Here is a 17500-nt window from a genome sequence, read left to right as displayed (position 1 = left end):
TCTCTCTCTCTCTCTCTCTCTCTCTCTCTCTCTCTCTCATATATATATATATATATATATATATATATATATATATATATATATATATATATATATATATATATATATATATATATATATATATATATATATATATTGTATGTGTCTGTTTGTGTGCGTGTGTGTGTGTATTCACTTACTCAGCATATTTATTTATTTGCTTATTTATTTACTATTTCCCTATATGGGAAGGGGAACGGAAATATCTCTAGTTCGGACCATTACCACGTTCATTCCCACATTACCTCTTCTACATTAACTTCTACAGCACTCGTGGTCTTGAGTTCAGCTTTCAGTCTGTAGATTATCACATCTCCTCATCTTTCCTCACTGAGACGCACGACTCTTCCCATAACAGTTTCTATGAACTTAGGCATTCTGAGTCGTCTTTGCCAAGTTTTTCTCGTTCCCCAGACTGCTAACTCTATACAAGGGCCTTATATGTCCATGTATGGAGTACGTCTCACACATGAGTACATAGAGGGTTCCATTCACAGTACTCTTTTGAACATAGTAGAATAAAAAAAACATTTCATCTTATCAACTCTTCTCCTCTAAATAACTGTCATCAACCTCTCTCTTTTTTCGCCGCAATGTTGCATCTCTTGATGTCTTCTGATACTACTTTCACGCTAACTGATGTGATCTTGGTAATTACTTGTCTTTCCTCCTTCCGCTGCCTCGGTACACAAGACTTTCTACTTTCTTTCACCCCTATTCTGTCTTCTCAGATCCAAGAGTTAATCAGCAGTCTCAATCTTTTATCCCTTTTCCAGATATATTTTGGAACTCCTTGCTTGCTTCTGTAGTTCCTCTTTCTATGACTTGAACTTTTTCAAGAGGGAGGTTTCAAGACACTCATCATCCAGTTATTTTGAGAAGTCTTTTGGCTTTCTCTTTTAGGGACTGTTCCCTCAATGCGCCTTTTTTCTTTCTTCTGTTTTGTTGCTCAGTCTCCCTCTTGCATAAGAAAAATGTCAGCAACCCTTTTTCTGTTCCCTCCTACTTTGTCTATCGTCACTTTAAGTTCAAAGTTAGATGTTGTGTCTCGTGCACAACAGCCTAACTTGCTCTAGTGCCCACGCCCTTGAGTCTTACAAATTTTCTACCATCTGGCTTCAACTTCAGTCATTCTCTGACAAAATTCATCTTTGTTGTTTATATCTCATCTAACTTCCCTAGCTATAACAGATTCATAGACTTTTTAGCTTCCAGAGTGGAGCACATTCTGATTTGCTTCCCTTTTGCTGTCTATTCTAGGAGACTTATATGTTCACCGCCAGCTTTAGCTTTCCTTTCCCTTCACTGACCATCCTGGTGGACTACCCTTTAACTTTGCTATCCTTCACGACCTGGAGCAAATTAGTGCAACACCCTACTCGTATACCTGGCCGTCATGGAGATTTGCTCAACACTTGACCTTTTCCTGACCTCTAATCCTTTTACTTATGCTGTCACTCTATCTTCTTCGTTGGGGTCCTCCGATCACAACCTCATATCTATATCTTGCTCTATCGCTCCAGTTCCTCCTCAGGATCATTCAAAGCTGAGGTGCCTTTGGCGTTTAGTCTCTCCTAATTAGGGAACCTGATGAGGTATTATCCTGATTTTCCATGGAATGACTGCTGCTGCTGTGTCAGAAACCTGTCTGTATGTGCAAAGGTGACGGTGTCTGGCATGGAGGCGTACTTTCCTCACTCCTTCTCTCACCCTAAACCTTCCAAACCTTGGTTTTCTCAGCCCACACACTGTACCTGAGCTTTCCATTACCTGATAATCATGCCCTTTGCATTTCTGTTTCTAGTCATCCCAGAACGGTTCTTCAACTAATCAAAAACTCTGTCACTAATAGAAAATGTCAAAATCTCTCTCGATCTAATTCCCTTCATGATTTATTGTACTATTCAAAAATACTTCTATCAACTTTTCTTTTTTCTTTCCCTCTTCTTTTTTCCACCCGATGGCATCACTGCTATTTCATCTATCTCTAAAGCTTAACTATTTGTTCAAACCTTTGCTAAAACTCCAATTCTAAATAATTCAAGGTATGTTCCTTCCTCTCCTTTATCCTCCAACTTTTAATGCCTTCTATTAAAAATTTTCCTATCAACTTTTCTTTATCTTTCCCTCTCCTTTTTTCGACTTAATGGCATCACTGCTATCTCATCTATCTCTAAAAGCTTAACTATTTGTTCAAATCCTTGCTAAAAGTTCAACTCTGAATAATTCAAGGTTTGTACATTATTACGGTCCTCGTTCCCGCCTTGCCAACCACTAACTTCTCCAACTAATCATCGATTTTGAATACTGTCTCGACTACACCGTGGCGGTACCATAAAGACGAAGCTTTGGAAACACGTCTCGACTCGCGTCTCGATCGAGCTAACCGAGCTGACGACTGATTTCCACCTCCATACCGCCTCAATCTCACTCGCTTCTCGCAGTTGGAACCATCCTCCCTCCTGCTGCCTGGATTCGGTTACATCGACGTCAGTTAGAAGGAGACGTCACGAACACAAACACAAACACTCACACACGTACACTCACACTCTTCATTACGTACACGCCTGAGCTGCTTATATTTGTGTTGCATTTTCGTTATATATTTGTTTTCCTTTATAGCTTATTATTTGGTACGTGTTACATTCACTTTGTTGCTTATTAACTTGTATATGTTTCGTCACCTTTGGTTTCCTTCATTGTTCACTAGCTTGTGTATGTTATGTTAACTGTACATACTTACTTGAACCTAAGCGGGATTACTGTGTCCTAAATAAGTTGCACGCGCTATGCCCGCTTCAGGTAGTGGATATTTAGTTTAATAATGATTGTAAGTTTTATTTCATACTCGTTTCACTACCTTATGCTACAAGAGAGGGTACAACACACACCTAGTCAACCAACTTCTACCCGTGCTTGTAACTATATATATATATATATATATATATATATATATATATATATATATATATATATATATATATATATATATATATATATATATATATATATATATATATATATATATATATATATATATATATATATATATTATGCAGGAAGGACACCGGGGAAACAAAAACTGCAAAAAAAAAAAAAAGAAAAGAAAGGCCCATTGAGGTGCCGCTCCCTGAACAGAATAAGTGTCTTGAAACATCCTTCTTGAAGGAGTTCAAGTTATAGGAAGGAGGAAATACAGAAGCAAGAGGGGTGTTCCAGAATCTACCAGAGTAAGGGATGAATGACTGTGAATACTAGTTAACTCTTGCATTAGAGAGGTGGACAGAATAGGGGTCGGAGAAAGAAGAAAATCTTGAGCAGCGAGGCCGCGGGGAAAAGGGGAGGCATGCGGCTAGCAAAGTCAGAAGAGCAGTTTTCATGAAAATAGCGGTAGAAGATAGCAAGAGATTCAGCAGTGCGGCGATAAGAAAGAGGCTGAAGACAGTCAGTTAGAGAAGTTGGTAAGACGAAATGCTTTTGAGTACACTTTATCTAAAAAAGCGATATAAGTGGAACCCCCATACATGTGAAGTGTACTCCATACATGGACTGATAAGGAACTTCTACAGAGCTAGTAGTAGGGAGATGAGAGAAAAAAAAAAAAAAAAAAATAGCGGAAACGACTCAAACACAAACTACTGCTTGCTAGAAGCTGTTTTAGCTAAAGGTGAGATGTGAAGTTTCCGGTTTAGATTATAAGTAAAGGACAGAAAAAGGATATTCAGTTCAGACGAAAAGGATTCAATCCACCCTGTCTAAAAGAGCGGTATGAGTGGAACTTCCCCCTTCCCCCATACACAAGAAGCATATTCCATACATGGACGGATAAGGTCCCTGTACAGAGTTAGCAGCTTCAAGAGGGGGGTAAAAAGAACTGGCGGAGGCGACTCAGAACACCTAACTTCATAGAAGCTGTTTTAGCTAGAGATGAGATGTTAAGTTTCCAGTTTAGATTATAAGAAAAGGACAGACCGAAGATGTTCAATGTAGGAGAGGGGTACGGGTTCTGTCAAGGTCGGTGATGTTCTGGCTTTCCTTACTGAGTCTTGGTCATCCTCTTTTAGAGATTTTGGTGGAACTTTTGCTGTTGCCTTAGACATATCAAAAGGTTTTGATAGAGTCTGGCACAAACCTTTGATTTCCAAAATACCCTCCTACAGCTTCTATCCTTCTCTCTGTAACTTAATCTCAAGTTTCCTTTCTGACCGTTCTATTGCTGCTGTGGTAGACGGTCACTGCTCTTCTCGTAAATCTATTAACAGTGGTGTTTCTCAGGGTTCTGTCCTGTCACCCACTCTCTTCCTATTATTCATCAATGATCTTCAAAACCAGACCTTGTCCTATCCACTCCTACGCTGATGATACCACCCTCACCCCTTTCCCACTTCTTTTCACAGACGTCCAACCCTTCAGTAAGTAAACAGCTCACGCAGGGAAGCCACAGGACGTTTGACTATTGATCTCTCTAAAATTTCTGATTTGTGCTGAACAAATTTGGCACTGTTCAGTGCCTCAAAAACTCAATTCCTCCATCTATCAACTCGACACAACCTTCCAGACAACTATTCCCTCTTCTTCAGTGACAACTCTCCCCCTATTTTATACTGAACATTCTCGTCTTCTTTTCTTTTATGAAGTTAGGCGTTCTGAGACGCCTCCAGCAGTCAGCTCCTCTCTGACTGTCTTCAGCCTCTTTCTCATCGCCGCTGTTTTCATGCTAACTGCTCTTCTGATCTTGCTAAATGCATGCCTCCCCTCCTCCCGCGGCCTCGCTGCACAAGACTTTATTCTTTCTCTCACCCCCATTCTGTCCACCTCTCTGATGCAAGAGTTAACCAATATTCTCAATCATTCATCCCTTTCTCTGGTAAACTCTGGAACTCCCTGCCTGCTTCTGTATTTCCACCTGCCTATGAATTGAACTCCTTCAATTTTTGGCTACCGCTTCGGACCCTATTCAGGGACCGGCATCTCAGTGGGCTCTTTTTTTTTTTTTTTTTTATTAGATTTTTGTTGCCCTTAGCCGGTGTCCCTCCTACATGATATATATATATATATATATATATATATATATATATATATATATATATATATATATATATATATATATATATATATATATATATAATAAAGCACAAATCCTGCCCCTGCCGCACCTGGACTAGCTTCACTGAGTCACCTCCTACATGAACTCAGTGCAGGGCTCAAATACGGGTGTACAGGATCCCTTGTGACTCCTGCACCCTTCCCACAACTGTTGTAACTCCAGGTCACACTAATTTGAGGTCGCCAGTATGTTTTACCTACCCACAGACAAGGGAGATTGTCCAAACAGCACTTAACACCCACCGCTGCAGAAGAACCGACAACCACATCTAGAAAAAAGAATTAACACACTATAACACGCATACGATCAAGGTATAATAGCTCGTTGGGCTTCCACCCATCGTGACAGTCCTCCCACTGTCCAACAGTGTTACAGCCTCAAGCCGAGTAGTATCGTTTATTGTCTCCTGGGCGACAGGCCTTGTCAGGACCAGGGGAGGGAGTAAAGTTTACTATGCGGCTAATTACTTAGGTCCTCTGCAGCAGAACTCCATCAGCTCGCAGTAGCATTTAAGACAAAACAGATTACTAAACGACAAAAAAAAAAAATAAATAAATAAAATAAAATAAAATAAAATAAAATAAAAATAGCTAAATAAATAAATAAATATTATGCAAGAGTGCTAACGAATACAGAGGAAGGTCAGTCACCGCTCACTGCGCAAACTCGACTTTGTACACTTATACAGCCGAGGAGTTGCTTCCCTGGGTGTTGTGTGTAATTCACAACTACACTTACTGGCAGACTACAACGGAGACTCCTATATAAATGGGACGGGGCGTATGGCCGATAATGACTCACTTATCCCGATAAGGCAACTGACCCCGCTACCTTGTATCCCGCCTTTGTCTCCGGTAAATGCTGGAGTACGTCTCGGGCAACTTCTTCCAACGACTAGGTAGTGACTGCCGTGGGAGTGCTCCCACCGCCTTTCCGCGCCGCTGCTAAAGGGGCGAGAGGGGGGGTGCGACAGAGAGAGAGAGAGAGAGAGAGAGAGAGAGAGAGAGAGAGAGAGAGAGAGAGAGAGAGAGAGAGAGAGAGAGAGAATGAGAGAGAGAGAGACACACACACACACACACACACACACACACCTGCCTCCTGCGCAGTATCTACTTGAGTAAAAACACTTTACTTTTAAAAATTCTTCTGATCAAACAAAGGGGGGAAGGCTAAATGAATAATGATAGTTTCTTTGTCAAGAGCAATTCTTCTGCTGTGAACTGTGTGTGGCTCAAACTAATTGATCAAAGGAAAATAAGGTAAATTAATCGGAAAAGGGAGTGTGTCTGGGAGCGAAAATTTTTAAGTTAGTGTCAGCAAGCTGGCACTATTAACCGTACCCTAACACCCCCCCCTCTCTTTCTCTCTCTCTCTCTCTCTCTCTCTCTCTCTCTCTCTCTCTCTCTCTCTCTCTCTCTATTCTCGTTTATTATCTTAACTCTTTCATCATTCTTACTTTTTTCATTGCGTTATCTCGCTGTACATTATACGCCCCCTCATAAAATGAAAATTTTCTGAAGATATACGAAAGCTTACGGAACTTTTAGGAGACAACAAATAAAAAAAATAACACTTGTCGAGCACATCATCAGACTTAAGCAAGGGGTGCATGTTCATCACAAAACATGGAAGGCCACTGTAGCACTGACATGAATAATTAATACACAACTAGAAATAATAGGGCGCCCACTAGGCCCTTCAACTTTGACTGCCGTTTCTTCTTTCTCCTCTTCCTACTCCTCCTCCCAGACCCGTCTCTGGTTCTACACCAGGACCTGTGGTCTTCACGGCTCCACTGGTGTGCAAGCTTGCTCATGCATTTTTCATGCAACATTTCCTCATGGAGGAAATACAGAGACAGGCAGGGAGTTCTACAGTTTATCAGAAGAGGGAATGAATGATTGAGAATACTTGTTAACTCTTGCATTATAAAAGAGAGATGTAGAGAGGTAGAAAGTCATGTGTAGCGAGGCCGCGGGAGGAGGGGAGACATGCAGTTTCCAAGATCAGAAGAGCAGTTAGCGTGAAAAAAAAAAAAAAGTAGAAAATAGCAAAAGCTGTAACACTGCGGCGATGAGAATGAGGCTGAGGACTCTCTCACCATATTCTGTCCACCTCTCTAATGCAAGAGTTAATCGGTATTCTCAATCATTCATTCCCTTTCCTGATTAACTCTGGACCTCCCAATCTGCTGTCCCAGTCTGCTGTATTTCCTCCTTCCTATAGCTCGAACTCTTTCAAGAGGAGGGTTTCAAGACGCTTGTCCTTCGTTTTTCGGTAATCTTTCTTTTGGGTACTGGCACTCTAGTGGGCTTTTTTTTTTCTTCTTACGTTTATGTTGCCCTTGGCCAGTGTCCCTCTTATATAAGAAAAATAACAATATATATATATATATATATATATATATATATATATATATATATATATATATATATATATATATATATATATATATATATATATATATATATATATACCCCCTTTCCACACATCTATGGGGTATTGATTATAGAATCAGTTGATATATTGTTTTTCAGAATGAGGTTTTGTCTAATTTGTTCATATTGTTTTCGCAACAGAAATTCTCAACGTTCGAATATTGGGGCCTTAATTATCCTCTCCGTTTTCATAAATTTCATAATAGCCAGAACTATTCCTTTTCTTCGCATCATCCTCTTCGTCTTCTTTAATTTCATTGACAACAATTCTTATTTCTTCATCCTGTGTTTTCTATTGTTTTTTTTTTTTTTTTTTTTTTTCCTTCCATAGGTCATTACATCCTCGCTGGACAGGACCGTCAAGGTGTGGAACATCAACAACATCTTCGAACAGGTTCATGTGATTGACCGCCACGAGCTACAGATAGATGATATAAGGTGAGCGAGGACGGGCCTTTACTCTTTTTTTCACCGTTGTTGCTACATCACCTGTAACAACAACAATAACATCATTACCAACCTATTCATACCAACCTATTCAATACCACTATTTCTATTTGCTCTCTTCTTTGTGTTCAGATACCCGTGAAGGTGAAGTACAAAAAAAAAAAAAAAAAAGGATCATTTAGCTAAACACAACAGACTAAAATCAATTTACGTACATGCATTGCCACAAAGCCAAACAATATATAATGTATATTCTTTTTTTAGCAACAGTAAATCTACCAACGTATTGAAACTATTTGTAGCTTTTTGGTTTATTCTGCATAGAATTATATTTTTTCTGAATCAACGTATTACGAATAATCTCATCTTGTGTGTCTTTATTTTCTGTTCTAGCTAACAAGACTTTCTTCTTTCTCTCACCCCTATTCTGTCCACCTCTCTAACGCAAGAGTTAACTAGTATTCTCAATCATTCATCCCTTTCTCTGGTAAACTCTGGAACTCCCTGCCTGCTTCTGTATTTCCACCTTCCTATGACTTGAATTCCTTCAAGAGGGAGGTTTCAAGACACTTATTCATCAATTTTTGACTACTGCTTTGATCCTTTTATGGGACTGGCGTTTCAGTGGGCATTTTTTTTTTATTGGATTTTTGTTGCCCTTGGCCAGTGTCCTTCCTACATAAAAAAAATAAAAATCGGTGATTTTATGAATAGAAATTATTATTATTAGTTAATGGGATACAAGACCTTACATCTATTATGGATTATATATTCTGAATATTCCTACAGTTACATAAGGCTGTTTAAACTGCAAATATTAGAATAACTCTGGAGAAAACTTTCGTACTTAAGTGCAAAACCTCAAAATTGTATAAACTTGTCGCCGACGTTTATTCCATGATAGAATTTAAGCCATCACCACCACTATTCCGCTAATACTTCTTGATAGTAGTACAGTGTAAGTAGAAGCATATCTGCTAGTAAAATGGTGCTGATGATGACGATGCTGATGGCGGATCTCTCTCTCTCTCTCTCTCTCTCTCTCTCTCTCTCTCTCTCTCTCTCTCTCTCTCTCTCTCTCTCTCTCTCTCTCCACGTCTTCAGTTTTGCAAACAAGGGAAGGAAGTGCACGTCCAACACGAGACATTTGCACTTTTTTGCTTAGAAGCATTGCCAACTTGAAATTTCATATGACATTAAACGAAACTTACGAAACTTAAAAAAAAAGGAAAAATTTTTACGAAGTTCTCCAAATATTCGTACCAAAGTGAGTAATCAAAACACGCTAGATATAGAATAAACACAATTTACACGCTAAAATATTTTGAAAAAAAAAATCTAAAATGACTCCTTGAAGGCGGGGCCAAACAGCCTATTTTACATGATTACACAGGATGTTCGCTATCTGAGAAAGACGAGACCACTGAGCACAACCACACCGTAGGAGCTAGCACCACATCCCTGACACATAGCCTCATACAGTCACGGATTTATATTTAACGCTAGCTACCACTGAATTGAGTGATGTTATTACATAGATTATCCAACTCATGTAATGACAACAATTACTACTACTACTACTGCTACTACTACTACTACTACTACTACTACTACTACTACTACTACTACTACTACTACTACTACTACTACTACTACTAATAATAATAATAATAATAATAATACCACCGTATACTAAGATCACTAGCTAAGATCACCTCTTCTAAACCTCATATTCTTTTCCTCAGTGAAACTCAGGTGTCTGAGGCAACTGACAGTAGCCCCTTTTCTGTTCCCTCCTACTTTCTCTATCCTTATTTTCAATCCAAAGCTGAATATTGTGTTCATGTGCGCAACGACTTAACCTGCTCTCGTGCCCACGCTCTTCAATCTTTCGATTTTTCCACCATCTGGCTACGACTACAGAGTCACTCTCAAACTAAATTTATCTGTGCTGGATACCTTTTACCTAACTCCTCTGACTATGAGAAATTCTTTGACTACAGAACCACCACAGAACGTCTGAGTTCTGATCTCTCTAAAATTTCTGATTGGGACAGCAAACTTGGTATTGCTCAGTGCCTCAAAAAATCAATTTCTCCATCTATCAACTCGACACAACCTTCCAGGCAACTATCCCCTCCTCTTCAATGACACTCAAACTGTCCCCCTTTCCTACACTGAACATTCTCGGTCTGTCCTTTTCTTATAATCTAAACTGGAAACTTCAGCTAAAGGCATCTCTAGCTAAAACAGCTTTTATGAAGTTAGGTGTTCTGAGACGTCTCCGCCAGTTTTTCTCACACCCTCCAGCTGCTAACTCTGTACAAGATCCTTGTCTGTCTATGTATGGTATATGCTTCACATGTTTTGGGGGGGTCCACTCATATCGCTCTTTTAGACAAGATGGAATCAAAAGCTTTTCGTCTCATAAACTCCTTTCCTCAAACTGACTGTCTTCAGCCTTTTTCTTATCGCCACGATGTTGCATCTCTGGATATCTTCTACCGCTATTTTCATGCTCATTGCTCCTCTAATCTTGCTAACTGCATGCCTCCCCTCCTCCCTCGTCCTCGCTGCACAAGACTTTCTTCTTTCTCTCACCCCTATTCTGTCCATCTCCCTAATGCAAGAGTTAACCAGTATTCTCAATCATTCATCTTTTTCTGATGAACTCCCTGCCTACTTCTGTATTTTCACCTTTTTATGACTTGAATTCCTTCAAGAGGGAGGTTTCAAGACGCTTAGCCTTAAGTTTTTGAGTACCGCTTCGGACCTTATTCGAGGACCGGCATCTCAGTGGCAGTGGGCTTTTTTTTTTTTTTACGGATTTTTGTTGCCCTTGGCCGGTGTCCCTCCTACATAAAAAAAAATAAATAAATAAATAAAATAAATAAAAAAAAGTTACAGTTTAGTGGTAGCGGTGGGATGGAGGATTCCCGTGCCTGTCTCCTGCCCACCCGTGTCCTGCCTGCTCGCTAGCTAGCTGGCCAAGGCAGCCTCTGTTGCTGCCTTGGCCGTTCTTCTGACCCACTTGTTACTGTTACATAAACTACCATGTCTACAGTGCCTTCAGCTGCTTCGTGGCGTCTGTTAAGCTTTCTCCTGCTAGCCTACCCGTCAGCCTGTGTTCCCGTACGACTTCAAGCCGTCATCGACGCATCTCGATTGCTTTAGTGTTGCTGTTCCTGTCGCTTCAAGATCTTGGACTTCTCATACTTTAGTCTTCAATTTAGTCACTTCAGTGCTGCATCTCGACTGCTTCAATGTTGTTGTTCCTGTCGCCTCAAGACTCTGGACTTCTCAGCCGTCAGTCTTTGCTTCAATGCTGCATCTCTTTTACTTCAATGCAACAGTTCCTGTCACTTCAAGATCTTGGACTTCTCAGCCATCAGTCTTCACTTCACTGCTGCATCTCGACTGCTTCACTGCTGTTGTTCCTGTCGCTTCAAGACTTTGGACTTCTCAGCCATCAGTCTTCGCTGTAATACTGCATCATCGATTTTTATTACTGCTGTTCCCGTCACTTCAAGACTTTGGACTTTTCAGCCGTCAGTTTTCGCATTGTCGTCGTGTGTGATATTAGTGTATTACCAGTGCAGTGTTATTTTTGCAATTCATTTAACTTAGAAGCGCCGTATTTTCCTTCTTTGAGATACCCAGTGATGTCATCATGTTATTTCCTCGTGATTTACATAGATAAGCACGATTTACACATTTATACACTTTCTTATCATTTATGTCTTTTGTTCAGACATTACATACAAACACATGCATTCATTTTAATTTGTGACCTGCGTGTCACTCACGTGTCCCCATATTATGTTTTGCAAGGCATGAGGGCATGCCTCAGATGTGTGGCCAAGCTATGTCCCGGTTCGGACACAGCCCCGCATTTTGTCCGCCACCTCCTTACGCTTTTTTGGCGGGAGCTGTGTGGCGTCCTCCCACACGCCTTGTCCTTGTCCCGCGCTTGACAGTCAAATCTCTGGTGGCCTTGGGCCTAGACTTGGCGGACTGGCACTCGATGTATCAAGTTTTTTTTTTTTTTACCTGTTACCACTGAGTCTCTCTGCAACACCCTAAGCACACCATAAACACCCTGGAGTACTACAAACAAGAAACTTGCAGTTTAGTACCCACGCAAAAACCATTTGTATAAATTGGTTTACCTGTATTTAACGGTCTGACTGACAGACTGACTAATAACTATTTTTTTTTTTTTCTGGCGCTTGCTGTCGGGTATTCTTAGATCAGCTGATCTAAGAATCTTCTGATCTTTTTCTTCGTGAGTTGTAGATGAAGTGCCTCCCAGCCCTTCATTTCGCATTCACCACTGTCTTCCTCCGTTTTCCATTTCGCTCATGCCACTAACTCTTTCACTACACTATGGGTAGCCTTCTTCTGCATTTTCCAGAAGAACAGTAAGAATAGTTATGATAGTGGTGGTTAGAAGAGGTAGTAATGATGGTGATGATGATGGTGATAATAATAATAATAATAATAATAATAATAATAATAATAATAATAATAATAATAATAATAATAATCCACAGCCTGTCCCCGACCCGTCCACTGGCCGTCACCGTCACGAGGAACTGTGTGGGCATTTGGAACCTGCGTCTTGGAAAGCTAGTGTGCAAGCTGGCTGACTCGCCTCTTGGGGCCATCGTCACCCATGCAGGCATCACCAGGGAGTCCAGGTGAGACGCGGCCAAAACAACTCTTTCCGCTGACATTTTGATGGCAGATATTTAGGGGCTGAGTGAGTCATGCATGTGTATTATCCAGAGGAGTTGGCAGAGTCCTCAAGTATTGGTGGTGCAGCTCTGTCCAAAAATCTTACACCCTCCCCCGATGGAAGATAGAAGCTACACTTACACGTTGTATCATAGCGAAATGAATGTGTGTGTGTGTGTGTGTGTGTGTGTGTGTGTGTCTTCTCAGTGGTTCCCAACCTATGAGTAATTATCTACAAGTAGGTAATTTGCATAGCTGGGCGTGATAATGAAAAAAAAAAAAAAAATCATATATCACGATAACCAATAAATCGATAACGATAGCCTTATCGGTGATAACCGATAATCGATAAATGGTGATAAATTTATCTCCCGATAACCCATAACCGATAACTCGATAACTCCGAAATTTCCATACTAGCGATGATCATATTGATATTTTAAATTAAAAAAAAAATCGATAAATACAAAATCTTTATATTATATTTATCTTAGAAAACTTAGTAAAAATTTCAGATTCAATTTATTTTCTGTCTCTTCACTAATGGAAAGTATTGTTTTAAGAAAATAACTACATTTGATTTTGAAAGTTTAAAACTTAAACATACTCATGCTCCAAAACTAAAATTATCGATTATCACTAGTTTGGAACCAAAAGTATCGGCGATACTGATGAATCGATGACGCGGGAAAATTAATTATCGGATAAACGATGACCTGATATCGTTATCGCCATAAATTATCTTGATAATTCTTTAATAATTTTATAATTTACACAGCACATACCACTAATATATATATATATATATATATATATATATATATATATATATATATATATATATATATATATATATATATATATATATATATATATATATATATATATATATATATATATATAATGTTAGTGCTGCGTAAATTAAGGAAGAGTATAGTGGGAGGGAGACAGATGATGAGAAGAGACTGAAAAGGCTGGCACGTCTGTTGCTGCATGGTTGGGTAGGGTAACAACTTTTCCGCATCTTTTCATAAACGTCTAACCCTTCGGGAAGTCAACAGTTCACGTAGGGAAGCCACATAACACCTCACTTCTGATCTCTCTAAAATTTTTGATTCGGGCAGAGCAAACTTAGTATTGTTCATTGCGTCAAAAAAAACTCCATTCCTCCATCAATCAACTCGATACAACCTTCCAGACAACTATCCCCTCTTCTTCAATGACACTTAACTGTCAGTTTATTGTGTTCTGCACAAGGAATCTTTATCCATAAACGTTCCTTGGTTCCGTAATGTAAACCTTTATGAAGATACTTGACAGCAAGATGTTTTGTGGGAACTAAATTTTGGGAAATTACTGAAAGTAAGTTGTTGCTAAACTTAGTCAGTGAGGAGTGGGTTCTTATATTTGTTATCGCACATCTCTACAACCCACCGCTGCACCTGGCCCCTGGACTGTACAACGATGATTTAGCCAGAAGCACATTTAGGTTTTCATCGCATGTAAAAATTGCTATTTCAAGTCTGCAGGCGGGATCCATATGACCAGGTCTGCGACGCGTCTAAAAATTAGACTCCCCCCTCCCCCCGCCGCTGGGGGAAATGTCCTTTAAGTTCCTCCACAGTTTAAAGCACTTATTACCTGGTTAAGTAATTACTGTAGGAAATATTTATTTCCTTATATATCAAGTGAACATCTTGTCAGCTTTTACTGCATATTTGCATGCAATTTTCGCCATTCTAAAGTGCACAATCATCCCAAGCCTAATGATGAGGCAGCGGGAGTGCGAAGGTGAAGATGTAATCTGTGGCGTTGGATTTACTGCAGGCCGCTGGGTAAAGGTCTTAGACATTTATTTCACTTTGGGAATAATTACATAAATGTCTAGGAATGTAAACCGCATATGGAAAAGTGGTTTTGGTGTTACAATAAAACGCATCATTTTTAAGATATCGCAGTTGTATTTGATTTGTATTGTAGAGATTTTAAGTTTATATTTAAGAGCATTTTGAGGTCAAAAAGCTTGTTTCTTTATTAGACATCTCAAATTAGCGTACAGACTTGCATCCTGTGTATGACTCCTCCATTTTCTGCTACAGGTACATCGTATCCACCGAGTCCGGCAACGTGTTGATCTGGAATGTGCGAGCCGAGGCGGTGGTGTTCAAAGCAGAGCAAAAAAACGTACAACAATTGCTGCTACTCGATGACGATACTAAGTTTGTTACGGTGTCCAAGGTAATATCATGGCGGCGTGTGGCAGTGACAGTCAAGGACAGTAGTGTTAGTGACCGTGGAGTGGTATTATTTTTGTTGGTGTTGGTAGTGGTGATATTGGTGATGATGATAATGACTGGAGTGGTGTTATTGTTGTTGTTGTTGGTGATGGTGATGATTTGTGACTGTGGAGTGGTATTATTGTTGTTGGTAGTGGTGGTGGAGGTGGTGATGATGATAATTAGTGATTGTGGAGTGGTATTAGTGTTGGTGTTGGCAGTGGTGGTGATGATTATGATGATGAGGATGGTGATGATAATGACTTTCCCAGGATATGCTTTTGAGCTCCAAATTCGAAAAGTTTTGGACTTACAGGACTATTTTCAAAGGTCACAGGTGATAAATCAAATTCTCATAAGTATTTATTTCCTTAATTGATGCAGAATCCTTGTTAAACTGTTACAAGAATCATACAAACACTTTTAAAAAAATCCCACTACCTTCTGCTAGAGCGTCTTTAAAGTAGTGAAGTTATGGTAACAAAATGTTAGAGAATGCAATCCCAGAATCATTTACCACTTCCCAACAGCCATCCTTTCTTCACAGGTGGCACTGGAAACGGGTGAACTCTCCTGCTACGTAGCCACTCGTTCCATCCCGACGGGGGCTTTGGTCTACGAGCTGGAGTACCCGATGCGCAGCTTTCGGCAGATTGCAGTAACAGCAGATGGCCTCTTCCTTGTCATCCCCACCATTGAAGGCATCAAGGTGAGGAGGGGGAGTGACAAGGGAGTGGAAAGTGAACGGGGAGGATGAAAGGTAAGGTTGATAGATAAAAGAAGAAGAGAGGGTAATAAAAGGGGATCTGGAGACCGTATAAGAAGGAACAAGAAAGCAAATAAAAATGGAGTAAAAAAAATGTGAAAGGAAGACTGAGGCACACTGTGAGGATTACGGGATGAGGATAAACAGTTACGTGAGCGTGACATGAGCGTTCTGTGAAAAAAAAAAAAAAAACAATGGAAGATGTGTCCATAGCCAAGAGTAATGTTTTCTTTGGCTATCAATATCTCGTGTACGCTCTTTCAACATACTTTTTTTTTCCATCAACATTATTCGCATTGCACGTGCACCGCACAATACCGAGTATACAGATAAATTGAAACTTGAAAAATTTACATATAATAATTCTCTCTCTCTCTCTCTCTCTCTCTCTCTCTCTCTCTCTCTCTCTCTCTCTCTCTCTCTCTCTCTCTCTCTCTCTCTCTCTCTCTCTCTCTCTCTCTCTCTCTCTCTCTCTCTCTCTCTCTAGTTAAACAAATGTTTCATAACTATACCATTTGTTTATACTTTCACCTTAGATACATTAATGAATAACTAAATAAATAAAAACATTGGTTAATTCATTTATCTGTACAAATACTGCTAAACTACCTCAGTCCATTCTAAAATATTATCAGACGCTCAAAGAAAATGTGGAAAGCTTCACATGGGACACTGCTTCATATCGGAGAGTTGCAAGTTTTCGTGTGTAACTATCTTCACGAATTCGTGGCGTAATTCTTAGCGATTTTTCGACGGTAAAGACTAAATGCAGCGATGATAGAAAAGTGGAAGCATGGGACATGCGTGGCTAAGGAATGGCCAGTGTCAGTGTTGCCCTGAGCCAATCCTGGGCATCACCTGTAGGCTTCATCTCGTCCTTGGCCTTGTCCAAGGAGTCAGGTTTGTCTCCATGTCCGATGCTTCCCACACTCCTGTCTACTTTCTCTTTCTCTTTACTCTCTTGAACGCTTGCTTGCTGTGTCCTTTGCCATGTGATATATTCTTTTCCCTAACAATTACCAGTTTTGTTGCATCATAATGTCACGCCCTTCCCCTTGGCCTTTTCTTTTTTTTTTTTTTTTATCTCTCTCTACAGAATCAGTTCGGAAGAAGTGAATCGTTGATACAAGCCGTTTTCATTGGTCGACTGGATTAATTTTCTTTATACATGAAATTGCCGGTGTGAAAGAATATGGTGTTTGTGCTGAGGTCTCTAAGATCTCAGCACAATGATCCCCACAACTGAGTGACGACACTCTATCAAGGCTTGGGCTTATAGTTTGATTCAGTTCATCTAATCCACTTGTTTATTAATTAATTTATTCATTCATTCATTCATTCATTCTAATTCAAGACCAACTTGTGTTACGGAACGGAATCGCTATGTGGTGTTACGGAACGGAATCGCTACTGTGGACACTTTTTCCTGCTGTCTGGAAGACAATGTTCGCGCTTAGTAAGCTTAATACGGGAACGGAAAAAAAAAAAAAAATTATATACGAGTATATATATATATATATATATATATATACTCGTATATATATATATATATATATATATATATATATATATATATATATATATATATATATATATATATATATATATATATATATATATTTTTCTTTTTTCTTTTTTTTTTTTTCTTTGCTTTGAGACTGCTATTTACTCAAAATATGAGAATTTTTAG

General features: G+C 39.5%; 1 protein-coding gene across 1 annotated transcript in view; it reads left to right on the top strand.

The window, feature by feature from the left end:
• The window catches only part of LOC135093148 (NACHT and WD repeat domain-containing protein 2-like), a 92461-nt gene that overhangs the window by 66538 nt on the left and 8423 nt on the right, over positions 1–17500 (top strand). The window contains 4 exon segments of the mRNA XM_063992059.1: positions 7916–8022; positions 12585–12731; positions 14868–15006; positions 15592–15753. Of these exon segments, the coding sequence (XP_063848129.1) occupies positions 7916–8022; positions 12585–12731; positions 14868–15006; positions 15592–15753 (555 nt within the window).

The sequence above is a fragment of the Scylla paramamosain genome, chromosome 42, assembly GCF_035594125.1.
Source record: "Scylla paramamosain isolate STU-SP2022 chromosome 42, ASM3559412v1, whole genome shotgun sequence".
Taxonomy (NCBI): Eukaryota; Metazoa; Arthropoda; class Malacostraca; order Decapoda; family Portunidae; genus Scylla; species Scylla paramamosain.
Note: the sequence above shows the minus strand (reverse complement) of the source record. Positions and strands in the feature narration are given on the sequence as shown.